Below are 16,242 nucleotides of genomic sequence, written 5' to 3'. Positions count from 1 at the left end.
AGACATCAAGAAATATAACAACCTGGTTAAAGACAAACCACAACCACAAATTCAACTGCTCCAGACAGTAGTAAACCTCTCTTCCAAAAGGATCAACGACGATGCCGTTAGCACCCTTTGCCTCGGCCGTAATTTTGCCGTCTCTCCGAAGGAAGTGCCAGTGCTCGATGTAATGGTTAACATCAAACGGGGGATCGGTCGCTTACCATCGGAGATAGCCAACAACATCAGACTTGACGTAGCCAACATCCTCGCTCATTCTTCGCCTTCAAAAAGCAACTTATCGTATGCCCAATGCATGGCTCTCCTGAAACTACGCAAAGAAAAAAGTATCGTCATCACCAGAGCTGATAAGGGTAATGCCACAGTCGTTCTTAATACCAGTGAATACAATCATAAAATGAACATTATCCTCCGCGATCGCGCTACCTACATCCCGCTAGAACACGACCCCACAAAAACACAAGTTAAGAAATTAAAAATCTTACTTAAAAAGTAACCTCCTGGCCCCCTGACGTCACGAAAAAACTTAAACCTTTCCGCTCCTGTACTCCCCCACCCCAATATACAGTTTACCAAAAATCCACATACCCAATTCTCCACTCAGGCCTATAGTAGATGCCACCAATGCACCTTGCTACAGACTGTCTAAACAGCTGGCCAACTCTCTGATCCCCCCCCCCCCCTCACCAGAAGGTCCACTTCCTATATAAAAAACTCGACCCACTTTAAAGCCCTCACAGAAAATTTAACCTTGAATAATGCAGACATATTGGTAAGCTTTGATATCTCCTCTTTGTTTACCAATATTTCTTTAACTGACACCTTATCTCTCTTAGAAAACGTTTTACCCTCTGACATCTTAGACCTCTTTTCCTTTGCCATTAACTCTGGGTATTTCTCTTGGAAGAACAAAATCTACAAGCAGATAGAGGGAACCGCCATGGAAAGAGATTATCGAATTCAATCATCCTTTCTTGAACGTTAACATCTAAAACTGTCCGAACCGGAACTGATCAGACTGTATGCCAATATTCAAGTTTTAGGAATGATCACTATTAATTGCTTATAAGTTTTTTTTTTAATTTAAATTAATAATTATTTTATTTTAAAATCTACACCACTTTCTACAATTGTTCCTTTGAACTCTAATAGTGTAATATCATATATATCAGTTGCGACTGAGACAAGAGCTAATATATGCATGATTTATGACACATTATTTTGATTCCTCTTTGGAATGTAGTTAATGGTCTATCTCCCTGATGATGTCGTAACATTGGATGAAATATAACAGAGTTTTTGAATAGATTCTACATAATTTTTGTAACATGTGCAACCCGTGGAACTTTCTTTAACAAAAATGATTAAATCTCATCTGGTTTGATCCTGTGGAATAACACTGGCAGAAAAACATTTCCACTATAATGTTACCAGCAATCTCTTCCAGAATTCTTCCATGGTTCAGAATACTGTTTCCACATACCAGATCTAAACACTTGTGCTGATCAAATCACCAAAATAATTCTTTCTTGCTGGAGTGGCCATCATCCACCCCCTCCCTCAAAATTTCTAATCACTATCCAACAAACGTGAAAGTGAAGTGCAAAAAAATCAGCATATCATATCAAAAGTCAGTGATACTGTGAATGAGCAACACAGAAGGTATAAGATTAATCTTAGAAAGGAATTTTACATAGGCACATGGAATGTTCGGGGTCTACAGATGGGTACTCTAGAGATTGTCTGTAAAGAGATGGATAGGTATAAAATTGACATCCTGGGAATTACAGAGACCAGATGGAATGGAGAAGGTCACTTCAAAAGAGAGGACAGTAAGCTAGTTATTTGCTCAGGTGGTGACTCAAAACATCATGGGGTAGCTGTGATACTGAAGACAGCTCAGGCAAGAAGACTTCTTGGTTATAACCCCATTAATGATAGGATACTCTCTATTAGACTTAAGGCTCAGCCTCAATGTATCAATTGTGATAGTTTATGCACCCCACATGGATAGGCCTGAAGAAGAGAGTGAGGAATTTTATGAAAACTTACAAACTGTTTTGGACTGTCTACCAAGGAGAGAAATACTGTACATCTTAGGGGACTTAAATGCAAAAGTGAGAGAGTATGAGAGTCAGGTCGGAGTGTGGCATGTTTGGTCTGGGTGTACGTAACACCCGTGGCAAAAGACTGTTGTAATTTGCCAGTGCTAACAGATTAGTTATTACCAATGCCTGCTTCCAGAAACATCCACGACAGACCTATACTTGGACATCTAACATTGATAGGTCAAGGCACCAGATTGATTACATCCTGGCTCTCCAGCGGTGGAAGACAAGCATCTCTGATGTGCATACTTGTCCTGGAGCAGATTGTGGTACAGACCATCAGCTAGTAAGAGCCAAAGTAAGACGACTCCAAAAACTTCAAGATCAGGCACACCCCACTAGATTGGATGTTAGAGTAATTCCTAGTGGATTCACAGATGAAACATCAATTTGGTTGGATGATTTTTTGGAGACCAATGAGGAGAACTCACCAGAAATGCTTTGGGAAGGAGTAAAGGTGATAATACAGGATACAGCGAAGAAGTATCTCAGCCCAATAAGAAGACCAAGAGACCCATGGATATCAGATTCAACATGGGAACTAATCAAAAGAAGGCGATTGGAAAAACAAAGAGACACAGGGACTGAAGAATACAAGAGATTACACAGAGAAGTCAGAAGAGCCATCAAGCAGGACAAGGAAAAGTTCTATACTAACAAATGTGAAGAAATAGGGTTCCAGGTGAGAAGGCACAATTATAAAAGGATGTTTCATTTAGTTCATGACTTAAAGCACAAGTTTAAGCCTAAATTGAATGTCATTAAAGACAGGAATGGATCATTACTAACAGAACAGTTGGAAATCAAAAAAAGATGGAAAGAATACTGTGAGGAACTGTACAGCAGAGCGGATAAAGAAAATGTGGAGCCCTCCCACCAGGAAAATTTTGATTTTGATTTCGAGCTGTTGAGCTGCTTAACTGCTCTTTCAACTTCAGGCATGAAGTTGAAAGAGCAGTTAAGCAGCTCAACAGCAATAAGGCCCCAGGTGCAGATGAAATCCCAGCAGAGTTAATTAAAGCCACAGGGGACAGAGGGATAAGAGTGTTTCATAGATTGATTACAAGGATATGGGAGACAGGATCATGGCCTAGAGACTGGAAGAAGTCAGTATTCATACCACTACATAAGAAAGGTGATATGAAGGCATGCAAGAATTAATGAACTATTAGTTTGATATCTCATACAAGCAAAATTTTATTGAAGATCATGCTAAATAGGATTGAGGCCAAAGTTGAGGCAGAGATGCCCAAGGAACAAGCAGGTTTTAGGAAAGGTAAAGGCACCAGAGATCAGATCCTTTGCCTTAGACAGATCATAGAAAAATATAAAGAATTCAGACTCCCTCTGGTAATGTGTTTCTTAGACTACTCTAAAGCTTTTGACTGTGTTGAGCATGTGAAGCTGTGGGAAGTAATGAAAAGAATGGGTTTTCCTCAACATATTATCAGGTTGATAGCCAACTTGTATAAGGAGCCATGATAAGAACAGGTGTTGGATTGACTGACTGGCTTCAAGTTGGAAAAGGAGTTAGGCAAGGATATTTACTTTCTCTTCACTTGTTTAGTATATATGCAGAGGACATCATGCGTGAAGCATTGGATGAGCTCAGGACAGGAATTAGGATAGGAGGTAGATTGATCAGTAATCTGAAGTGTGCTGATGATACAGTACTCCTTTGTAATGACATGGAAAAACTAAGACTAATTCTTGACAAAGTTAACAAGATCAGTAATAACAGAGGACTTCAACTCAATCCTAGCAAGACAAAGATTATGGTTCTCAAAGGAAGTACAAACAGAGAAGCTCTTGAGAAACAAGTGTGCCTTAATGGAGAAAGAATTGAGGAAGTCAGCAAGTTTGAGTACCTGGGATCCATTATTAATGTGAAGAATTGCTGTTCAGAAGACGTGGCTAAAATGGCTAAAACAACAGTCAGAGACCTGTCTAAAATCTGGAAGGATGAATCTATCTCCACGGAAACAAAGTTGAGGATTTTGGATGCAGTTGTTTTTCCAACAGCGACTTATAGATGCGAGACTTGGAACCTTAAGAAGTCAGATAAGAAACGGATATCTGCTTTTGAGATGTGGTGTTACAGAAGGCTGTTGAGGATATCATATATTGAAATGCATACAAATGAATGGGTGTTAGAAAAGATCAGCAGAACTTTAAGGCTTCTTAAGGATATTGACAGAAGAAAGTTATGATGGAAGGGGGACTTCTTAGAACAGTAATAGAAGGTAAAGTTCCTGGAAAAAGAGGCAGGGGTAGACCATCAATGAGATGGATGGATGGCATACGTGGAGTGACTGATCTTCAGAGAGTTGAGGCCACCAGAAAAGCAAACAACAGGTCTACATTGAGAGGCCTGGTGTAGCACATCACTGAGCATTGGAGTGACCATACAGCATCTGTAGATGCCCAGTGAAGATAGTGTGTGTGTGTGTGTGTGTGTATCATATCATAAGGGGTTTGAGAAAAAGGCTGCAGCTGCAAAAGAACCAACAAACACAAATGTGATTGTCCATGGGATAGGGACTCATCTTTTGTACAAACTGTGGTCTAACCATAAAAAAGTATAAATATAAAAATAAAATACTTATTCTGCTAGTTTCTTAAGCTCTTAATAATACTTTGGAACTCATCTCTGGTACCAACTGTGGTCTAACCATAAAACACTATAAATATAAAAATAAAATACTTATTCTGCAAGTTTCTTAAGCTTTTAATAATACTTCATCAGAAATTCGATTATTTCTTAACTTGAAATACACACGGCAGTAGAATGAGTCATAAAACTAAACTAACATTGCTAGAATCTTATTAAAATGCTAGTTCTTATATTATGTTGAGATGCCACATATGCACACTTTGTGTTGTGTAATGTCCATCATAATCAGATTCCATGATTTTCATTTTTCACGTAGGCCACCCAAAGTTGGTTCAGGATAAGTCCTTGATTTTTTACTGCACTATGTTAAACCCCATATACTTCTGAAGGCTTCTTTAAACTTATGAATATAGTTATAAAGATATACAGCATTTATTAGTTTCCAGGTTACCTGATGTTTTTCCTTTGTGATGTGATAAACCAGGCTTAATTTGTGTGATCTTTTGTTCTCATCAGCATCATCAAATTACTGCCATGTACTCTCAAGGGGTGTACAGAATATGATAGTACTACATGAAGAAAATTACATCATTACTAACTTCCTATCTACAATTTTCATCCAAATCAGTCTGTTACCTGTCAAGACTCCAACATTATCAGATCTTATATTTCTATCTTCCAAAGCCCTTTTTACCATATCAATCCACCTATATATTGGTATTCCTCTGGCAGAGAATACCTGTTTTGCTAATCTTTACTCTCCAATTCTATTTAAGTGACCATATCACTTCAGATTAGGTCTGTACTTTTATACATTTCTGAATGCTGCTAATGTCAAGTTCTTTCATAATATCCTCGTTTTTAATATGATATTGCCATTGTTTATGCCTCTAATCTTTCTCAGGACTCGCATATCTGAGGTCTCTAGTCTTTGGTCAAGTGTTTTACTTCTGACCCAGCTCTCAGATCCATAAGTTAAAATTGGTTTGAACACTGTCTTTTATACAACTAATTTAGTGTTTTGGCTAATATCTGTCTTATTCCATATAAATTTATTCAATAGACTTCCTACCATACCAGCTTTGTTGATTCTGTTGTCTATTTCCATATTTAATTTACCAACTTCATTAAAAATCGTGCCTAAGGTAACTGAAATGCTTTACTTGTTCTATAGGTTCTCCATTCACAATGCAGTTGATATTTTCAATGCTTCTGCCTATTTTCATTGTCTTTGTCTTGTTATTGCTGACCTTCAATACCATATCTATTACAACAGTTATTCAATTTAGTCAGAGAATCTTGCAGACTTGTAGCGGATTTATTTAGAAGTATAACATCATCTGCATAAAGCAAAGAGCTGACATTAACATCTCCAATTTTGATATCATGTTTAATACCACTTTCCTTCATAACGTGATCCATATAGATAATGAATAACAGAGGGGATAATGTACATCCTTGTCTCACACCAGATTTAACATTAAACCATCTTCCTGTACTTCCTTCAATTCTAACTGCTGACTTACAACTCAAATAAAAACTAAGTATTGCTTGATGTAATGCCACATTGACATCATATAACTGAAGCATTTTGAATAACTTCTCTCCTGGCATGTTGTCATATGCCTTCTCCAGATCTACAAAACTTAAATACAGATCTTTGTTATATTCTCATGATTTCTCAATTATTTGTCGTAAAGTGAAAATCTGATCCTGACAGCCTCAATTTGGCCTGCATCCAGCTTGTTCTTCACAAGCTTTTTTCCCCCACAATCTTTCTCAACCATTTCTCAAGTATACTTGCGTAAATCTTACCAGGAACACTCAGTAGTGAAATACCTCTGCAATTCTCACATTCAGTTCTACTTCAATCTTCCCTCTGTCTAGGCCTTCTGAAGTATGCGGTGCAGCCACAGTAAGACTTTTATACCTCTATATTTGAGCATTTCTGGTCAAATATCATCTGCTCCTGCTGCCTTTCCACATTTCAGGCATTTCATAGCTTTTTCTACTTCAAGTATGGATATGTATTCCTGACTGTATGCCTGTTGAGTGTTTTTTTACCACTGTGCTATCACTGCTTATTTCATTTAACAATTTTTCAAAGTGATTATTCCATACTTCAAGGATATCTTTTTCTCCAGTTTTCATGTCACCTTTATCATCTCTAATTCCTTTTACAGCACTCTTTCCTCCATTTCTGAGCTTCAACAACCTCAAGAATATCTTGCCACCTTCTTGATATTTATTTTCTATGTTCTTACCAATGTCTTTCCATGACTTTGGTTTGGCAAGTTTTACAGTGTTTAGCTTTCTTAAATTTGACTCTGTATTCTCTGCGAGCACAAGCTGACTTATTTGTCAGAAACTTTCAACATATTTTCTTCTTTTTCTTCACTGCCTCTAACTTCCTGTGTCCACCATAGAGTTCTTATTTTTCTATCCTTGTAGACAACCTCACCACATGCCTCTCTGGCTGAATCATCAATGTTTTCTTCAGGACTTCCCACTGAATCTATGCAAGGTTTGGTTCCTGTTCTCAAACTCTTTCATTTTTAATTCAATAATGTTTGTGTATTTTAGTCTACAGTTCACATCTGAGAGTTGCTCGACTTTTATTAACTTTAAAACTTTCTCACATGTTCTTCTTTTCAATATGAAATTCAATTTTATTCTGCTCAAGACTAAATGGTGATCACTTCCGATTTCAAATCCTCTGTAAACATCACTATCAACAGTCAATGAGCCTTTTCTTATTCCTTGTCTCTTCTCTCCATGTGAATTTGTGTGCATTTTTATGCTGGAACATGGTGTTAGTAATAACCAGTCCATATCATGAGGAGAAATCCAACAGGTATTTGCCATTATTATTAGCTTTGCTCTTTTCTCCAAATTTTCCCAAAATATTTTTGTATGTCTTTTTTTTCTTAATGTCTTTAATGTTCTTTCATGCCATCATCTTCCAAATGTCCTTTTTTTTTCTGACCTAACATATGCCACACCCATGGAAATTTTTAGATACATTCAGCTTCTTGAGAGGCAGATGAGATTGTTTGGTTGACCAATGTATTGTAGATTTTTTTTTTTTTTCTCCACAGGGTTGAAAGTAACTGAGGTTTATTTTATCACACTGGCTACTTTATCTGAGATATTTTTATGTATGGTCAAGTGACTGCACCCTAGTAAATTATTATTAACAAATTAATTTCTTTGGAGAATGACCAGATAACAAAAATATCATTGATGGAATGAAGCCACATATTTGACACCACAGTATTTTTTCAGTGGCCATCATTTCAAAAGATTCCATATAAATATTAACCAGGGTGAGGTGAAATGACTTCAGTCTTATAAAAAGCCTATAAAAATGAAAAATGGTCAATCCATTCAGGTTTTAAAGCCAGTGTTCCTAAATAACTATGATATTCCAGGTGTTCAAAAACAGCAACAGATGAATTACATAATAGCTTAATATCTAAGAATGCATTATCAGAATCAATATAATTTCATATAATGAATAAAGATGTGTTTCGTGATTAGTGAAAATTAATATTCATATCCCTCACCTCTTCTGCTCCCTGTAGCTGCTGCAGACTAGATTCCAACTCTTTCTTTTCTAATATAAGATCTTCTTTTTGTTTTACAACCTAGAAAAATAATGCAATAGTTTTAGGAATATATATATATTTAACAAATTAAAATGAAATAAAATTATATGAATATCTCCATGGAATAACCCAAAGATTCACTGCATGAGGTTCACACTAACCATTTATTCACACACACACTTATCATTACTCTCCTTAAACTCATTCACTCACAATCACATGTGCCAGCCTACTCCACTCATTCACCACTCTCCAAGCAATAAATCTTATCACATCCTTGAACCACTATTACTCAACTTCCAAGGGTGATCCCTAATCTTCCTTCTTATCAAAGTAGTGAAAAAGTTAGTCTCCATTAATCCTACAAAACTCTTTTTGTATCTTAATTTTTTTTTATATATCATATCCCCTCTTTTTCTACTATCAAACAACTTCTACAATCCACACACTTCAATCTATCCTCATAGTGAACATTCCACATGCCGATCAATCTTGGCTACTCATCTCTGAATCCTCTCCACTGCTTCCTCATCCCCAAGAAACCCCAGAGACCAGATTTGAGCACAGTAATCCAGATATGAGTATATCAAGGCCTTATAAACAGGAATAACAACTTCCTTATCCCTACATGTTAATGTGTTCTTCAACAACCAAGTAATCTTATGGGCTACCTTAGCAACTTTAGCAATATGTCCTCTAAACGTTTACTGTCTACCATTACCCTTAAAGCTATCGCTTCATCTATTTCCTGGAGTACAGTGCCATCAATGTGATACACAGCTTGCAATCTATTTCTCCACATTAAACTGTCATTCATTATTTTTTGCCCATAGTGACAATATATTTAAATCATCCTGCAAGCTCTCTACACCATCTTGATTAATTATTACTCTACCTAATTTTGCATCATCAGTAAACAACTGAATATTTCCTTTCAGGTCATTTCCCATATCATTTATGTACAGATTCAACATCAACAGTCCTGAGTCCCAGGATTGATTCATCAACAATCACTTGTTTTTGCCTAGATTCTGCCCCTCTATATTACCACTTTTTGATACCTGTACAGCAGCCATCCTCTTATCCATCGTCATGTCCATCCCCATTTGCTCTAATTTGCATAACAGTTTCATGCAGTATTCTGTAAAAGGCCTTTGCAAAGTCGTTGTGTAATGTAACCACCATTTCTTTTATCCAACTCAGATGTTACTCTATTATAGAAAGTTAGTAAATTAGTAATGCATGACCAACCTTTCACAAAGCCATGTTGACCCCCATACAGTATCTTTTTTTATCTCCCTGTTCTTGAATTCTCTTTTTGGCCAACTTTTCTAGTACTTTTACCACCACACCTGATATATTGATTGGTCTATAATTTGCTACTGCAGTCTTAGAACTTTCCTTATGCTAGGGAATTATTTTGCCTTCTTTTGATTCTGTTGGAACTCCACTATAGCTGAGAGTTAAATTAAAGGGCCTAGTCAGAGGCATTGCCAATTCCCTTGCACATTCTCGCAAAACCCTAGCTGATATCGCAACTAATCCCAGAATTGTATTTACATTGAGATTCTGCAATATCCTGAGAACCTCCAAGTCATCCGTCTCTGTTCCCACATCAGTGTCTGTTCACAAATGCTAAAGCAGTAACTCACTAGGATGATATACTCTTGCAAAGTGGTCACTCAGTAAGGTTAATCTTCCATAGTCATTCTTCCTCTTACTTGCCACATAATGAAGAACTCTTTTGGCCTACTTGGCTAGATTCTAATCAATCTAATTTTGCTTCATTGCGATGCTGATCATCTTTCTTGCCTGAGCCTTGTACTGTTCACAAGTTTGCTGGTCATGTTTCTCTTCATATACCCTCCATAGCATTTTTGTCTTCTGCAGCTCATGCTTAATGATATTGCTCATTCGTCTAACTGTTATCTAATTAACCCTCCTTACCTTAGGTAAACAACTTATTATTTCCTCTAGATGACTATTAACTATATACCATACACTACTATAGTACGCCTACAGATATGAGACCCTTCGACACTTCTGTGCATGTCAAAGAAGGGGAATCCATTCCGATAATAGGGTAATCAATCCGTATTGTGGGATGAGTGTTTATTATTACATGTTGGAAAATTAACTTCTCTTTTATGATCATTGTAGTTTTTAAAGTGGTAACTATTTTGCTTATATGGAAAATTTTACATATAAAGCACGTGATTTCTCATGTTAGTGACCAATTCATACATTGCCTTATTTCTTTCTCCCTTTCAACACGAATTGATTCTTCTTGGCAGTCTGCCAATGACAGCTCTCACTTGTGTGGTCAGACTATAACATACTTACCCTGCAGTGTTTTATGCCATGACACAGATTTAAGTTTCTTCCTAAGCTTGTCATAATCACCTGCCTTGTAGTTCCACATATACAGCTTCTTGACAGAACATTCCTCATGTTTTACAATCTTCTAAGTCAAGACCCCATGCTCACCTTGGTTATAGATAGCTCTTCTAATCCTATGACCAGGTCCAATACTCTTCCATCCCTAGTCCCCTCGTTTACTTACTGCTTTAAATAATTATCTCTTAGAAGGTGTATAAATTCCGTTTTCTGATATGTGATTTTTCTTCTTTCTAGTCTATATCTAGACTTCAGAGTTGAAGTCCCCCATAATAATCACTCGACCTGTACTCATTGTACTAATTTGGCAATGCAACAGATGATCCGTATTGGAAAATTAACAGAGAGTTACAGAGGATCTGAAAGATCCTCTGTAACTCTCTGGCCTATTGCAACAATCATCAGCAGTAGCCCTGCCCCCATCCTATCTTCTCTATCTTCCTTGAAAATACTAAATCCTTCACATTCTATCCTGTAACTACATCATCTGTTGTTAGCCAAGTCTCACTAATTCCTATAACTTTTGGCAAGGTTGCACTAACCAATGGCAAAAATTCTTCCTGCTTGTTCTTAATACTTCTAGCATTAGTATATAGAAACTGTAGCATCCCTTTAAAACTCCACCCAACTTTGCTTCCTGAACTGATTATCCTATTCAATATTTTTACTTGAGAGACTAGATTCCTCACACATGTCACTGGTGCCTTCACACAAACTAACTTGCTTACACCCTAATTGCTTAAGTTTATCTGAATTTGTGCTTCAGAATGCTCGGGAACAAAGCTCTCTCTAGACACCTAACACCAAAACCATTTAGATGCAGTCCAGCATTGTACAAATCCTTTTTTTCTGTCAAACACAGACCACAGATCCACAAATCCTACATCATTCCTTCTGCACAGTGCCGGATTAAGGGGAAGGCTGACCGGGCAGCTGCACGGGGCACCAAAACTAAGGCCAGCAATAGAGCCTTATATCTATGCGACTTTGAAAAGGCGAAGTAGGGTCTTATTTCTTATTAAAAGTCCATAGGGAGAGTGAAGAATGTATTGATAGCAACAATAAATGGTAATTTATTGTTGCTATCAATACATTAACAGTAAAATAAACCAGCGGTAGATAGCAGGGACTTCATTTTATAACAGTCATCATCACTATTCATTATGCGTGATTTTTTTTTTTTTTTTAATATTTAAGATAGAATGGATCGCAAAGAAATTAAATTAAAAATACCATGTACTATAGAGTTGTTTTAACTGAAGCTCGAATTATAAAAGTTTAGTAAACAAATCAAAAATGTACATAATATTCAGTAGGCGAGTTGGAAGCGTGTGCAAAAGGTTGAATATTGGTACGACGTGACGCATTGGCTAAACCAATTAACTAATTTAAAACTCTCTATCTAGGAAAAGTTGTCAAACAAAGGCTTTCTCCATATTGATTCTAATTTTAGGTGTTAGTTCATTAAATAGGAATTATACAAGATCATCTTTGTGTTCTGTATTTTTGTATGTGTTATGTGTTTGTTTTGAAATTATTAAGTTATTTCTTTTTGTTTTATTTTGCCTATCCTTGAAATTTATAATAATACTGGTGATTTAGTGTTAAGTTTTACATTTTATTATTTTTACTATTAAATCCCCTTTTAATGTTAATTCAATTTTTTTTTAATCATAGAAATCTGGAATTTCTAACCCTTCAAAATGCCTTCTAAAAAATTATCTGGAGCATAAAACCGCAAAAGAAAATTAAAAAAAGAAAGAAATATTTCTAAAAGTGCAAAATATTTAACTAACTTCCTAAAATCAACAAATTCATCTTCACCTGACTCTAATTCTTTTAACATTTCAATAAAAGAAGATGCATCACATGATGAAAATTCTAGAGAATTAAACTCTGATGATATAAATTTAAATGAAAAAGATCATAAAAATGAAAATAATGATTTGCAAATTTCAAATTCAAAAGTGACAAATTTCAAAGAAAACCCACAGAACATTTCTGAAAATACTTTTCAGTATAACGATCCTGCTACATGGCCTTTCCCATTAAACTCTACAGTTCGCGATTTAACAGAGTATTTTAGTTATTCAAGAACATTTTGTTTCATTCTATGAAATCAATGAATCTACAGGAGAATCATTACATGATAAGATCATTAAGTTGCTTTTAGATTTAAAATTAAATATTAATGATATTAGAGGACAGGGCTATTACAATGGATCCAATATGCGAGGGAAAAATAAAGGTGTTCAAGCTCGTTTACGGCAAGTAAATCCCCGAGTATTTCACATACCTCTTGACTTCCATTCTTTAAATTTAGTTATAGGAGATGCAGCAATGTCTTGCCCACAATCTGTTTCATTTTTTGGTGTTATTGAACAGCTTTATACATTATTTTTAGCATCCGTTGCTAGATGGAAAATTTTAATTGATAATGTACCAAATTTCTATTAAAGCAGTATGTGAAACTCGTTGAGAGAGAGTCGTATTAAATGCATAAAGTCAGTTAGGTATCAGATTGTCGAAATTCATGATGCACTGATAATACTTAGTGAAAATTCAACCAATGCAGCCACCAAATCTGAATCATTAACACTAGCAGAAAAATTTTGCGATTATTCCTTTTTAGTAATGTTAGTGACGTGGTATGACATACTTCATCAGATTAACATAGTTAGCAAACTGATGCAAACAAAAAGTATGGATTTAAAAACGGTTATAAATTTATTAAAATCATGTACGGAATTCATTAGACAATACCATAACTAGAATTTGAAAATGCTTTGACTCAAGCTCAAGAATTAGCAAAGCTTTTAGGAATGGAGCCAATATTTACTGAAAAAAGAATAATTCGTAAGAAGAAATTATTTAGTTATGAATCTGAAGTCACTCTTGTTACTGTTGATAAGAGAACAAAGTTTAGAATAACGATATTCAACATCATTTTGAACACGATATTAACATCTCTTGAAGAAAGATTTGAACAAATAAAAACGTGTGAGCGAAATTGGGGTTTTCTTTTTAATATAACTAAAATAGGCAATTTAAATGAATTAAAAAAACAATGTATGGATTTGCATTTAATTCTTCATCATTAAAATAATAGTGACATTGACAGGAATGAGCTCTTTGAAGAAATTAAATCTCTAAACAGTTTACTTCTGGAAAACATCAATTCGCCATTGGAAACTTTACAATTTTTAAAAGCAAATAATTTGCAGAATATAATTTCAAATACACGAGTTGCACTGAGAATTCTGCTGACGATTCCTATTACAGTAGCAACAGCTGAGAGAAGTTTCAGCAAATTGAAACTTATCAAAACATATTTGCGATCAACAATGGGGAGCGAGAGATTAAATTCTTTAGCCTTACTATCTATTGAAAATGCAGTTGTTCAGAAAATAGACATTAATGAAAGAATAAAAACTTTCGCAGATTTAAAATCAATAAAAATATATATGTAAATTATAATTAATAAAATCAAAAGTGTAAAACCCATATTTTTAATAACCAATAATTTAGTAATTTTGTTGTTGTTTTTTTTTGTATGTACTATTTTATTTTTTTTGTTAGTGAATAGAAATGATAAGTAGAAATCTTGAAGTTATGAAATTATTAATCATTTGAGAAAACCTATATCTACTTACAATCAGGAAGTATTAAATATTAAAAAAAAAAAAAAAAAAAAAAAAAAAAAAAAAACTTAGGGCACCAAAGAAGGAGTTTTCCCGGGGTGCAAAATTATCTTAGTCTGCACAAATCTATATATAGACTCACTGGCTATCAATGTCCTCCTGCTCAGTTTGTCTCTATCATAGCATGGTAGGAGACTTACAATCTTCACCTTCTTACTATTAAGTTTTGCCTCTTCTAATAACTCCTGTAGATCCTCCATCATAGAATACTTTTAGCCTCTCAAATCATTTGTACCAAACAAGACAATCATTTCCCTCAACTTAACTTTTTGAATCCAGATGGCATGGCTAACATCATGAAATTTTGCACCCGGTAATATGATTTTGTCACACTTTGATTAAGTACTACCCTGATCATCAAGTCTCTGTACATATTTTTCTCCTTTACTTATTTTTTCTTGTTTGTTCAGTCAGTGTTTATTATTCCTTTGGACCACCTGCTTTTCTTTTCAGAGAAAGTCAATGACAAGCATTAATAAATGTCACCAGTAGTAGCCACCAAGGCTGAAATAAAGCACAAGTATATCACTTCATATAAAAAGGATGCACCTTTTCACTACTTGTATATGAGATATATATGACTTCTGTATTACTTTGACCTTGGTATCTTTCTGGGTCTGGCTCCCACCAATGAGACCTCAATAAAGGTTGAAACTGGTCTGGGTAGTGGCCCTTTCCATAACACATTATTATTATTCAGCTCTCCATGGAGTCAAAAGACTCATCGCAGATGGTCCCTCCTAGGAAACACAAAGTCCATCATACCACTCCTTGAACTCATTGACCATTCTCGCACTCACCTCTCTATCAGGCAATGTATTCCATGGTTCAACCACCCTCCATGCAAAGAAATCACTCCTCACCATCTTGCTCATGACTTCCTTTCGTAACTTCCCCTTGTCATCACTCCTTCCCACTGTTCAACCAAGCGAAGGAACTCCCCAGTGTCAACCCTGTAACCACCTCTCAACAGTTTAAAAGTCTCAATCATATTATCTCTCCTTCTATTCACCAAACTATGCCCCCACATTCCCTCAAATGATTCTCATAACTAACATTCTGAAAACATCTTTGTTATCCGCCTCTGTACCGGTTCTACAGTTAATTTATCCCCTTCAAATCCTGGAGACCAAATTTGAGAACAATAGTCTAAGTGTGGTCTAATCATAGTCTTATACAATGGAATGATAACTCTTATCTCTACAGGTCAGCATCCTTCTCAGTATTGCAGCAATCCTCTGTGTTACCTTCACCACTTTGCAATATGTCCCCTGAATTTCAGGTGTCTATCAATCATCAACCCCAGATCTCTTGTCTTCCCTACTTCCTCCAGTAAAACTCCTCGTATAGAGTATGAAGTGTCCCAAACTTCAAAATTTACATTTTGCTACATTAAACCGACATCCCCCATTCATTTGTCCCTCTGTCTAGTTTATTAAAATCCTCTTGCAGGGCTAGCACATCTGCACTATTACTAATAACTTTTCCCAGCTTCACATCATCTGCAAACAACTGAATATCCCCCTGCAATCCACTGACAATGTCATTGATATAAAGGTTAAACAATATCGGTCCCAGTACTGAGCCCTGTGGGACCTAACTTGTAACCTTATGCCTCCTTGAAACTGCCCCACCATACACAACTCTCTGATAACTATCGGACAGCCAATCCTGAATCCAGTTGACCAACCTGACATCCAAACCCATGTGCTGCAACTTAAATATCAGCTATTATCATGTGGCACCCTGTCAAATGGCTTCGCTAAATCCAAGAAATGGCAATATATGCCTTTCCTTCATCAACTGCTCTT

At 35.9% G+C, this 16,242-nt stretch overlaps 1 protein-coding gene across 1 annotated transcript in view; it reads right to left on the bottom strand.

Moving 5' to 3' along the window:
- The window catches only part of LOC150101609 (uncharacterized), a 137,336-nt gene that overhangs the window by 103,947 nt on the left and 17,147 nt on the right, over positions 1-16,242 (bottom strand). The window contains exon 3 of the mRNA XM_090399856.1: positions 8,292-8,372. Within this exon, the coding sequence (XP_090255982.1) occupies positions 8,292-8,372 (81 nt within the window). The remainder of the gene's footprint in view (positions 1-8,291; positions 8,373-16,242) is intronic.

The sequence above is a fragment of the Typopeltis vanoorti genome, chromosome 11 (genome assembly GCF_054136105.1).
Source record: "Typopeltis vanoorti isolate ZY-2024b chromosome 11, IOZ_Tvanoo_1.0, whole genome shotgun sequence".
NCBI classification, from domain to species: Eukaryota; Metazoa; Arthropoda; class Arachnida; order Uropygi; family Thelyphonidae; genus Typopeltis; species Typopeltis vanoorti.
This window is presented reverse-complemented; position numbering and strand designations above follow the sequence as displayed.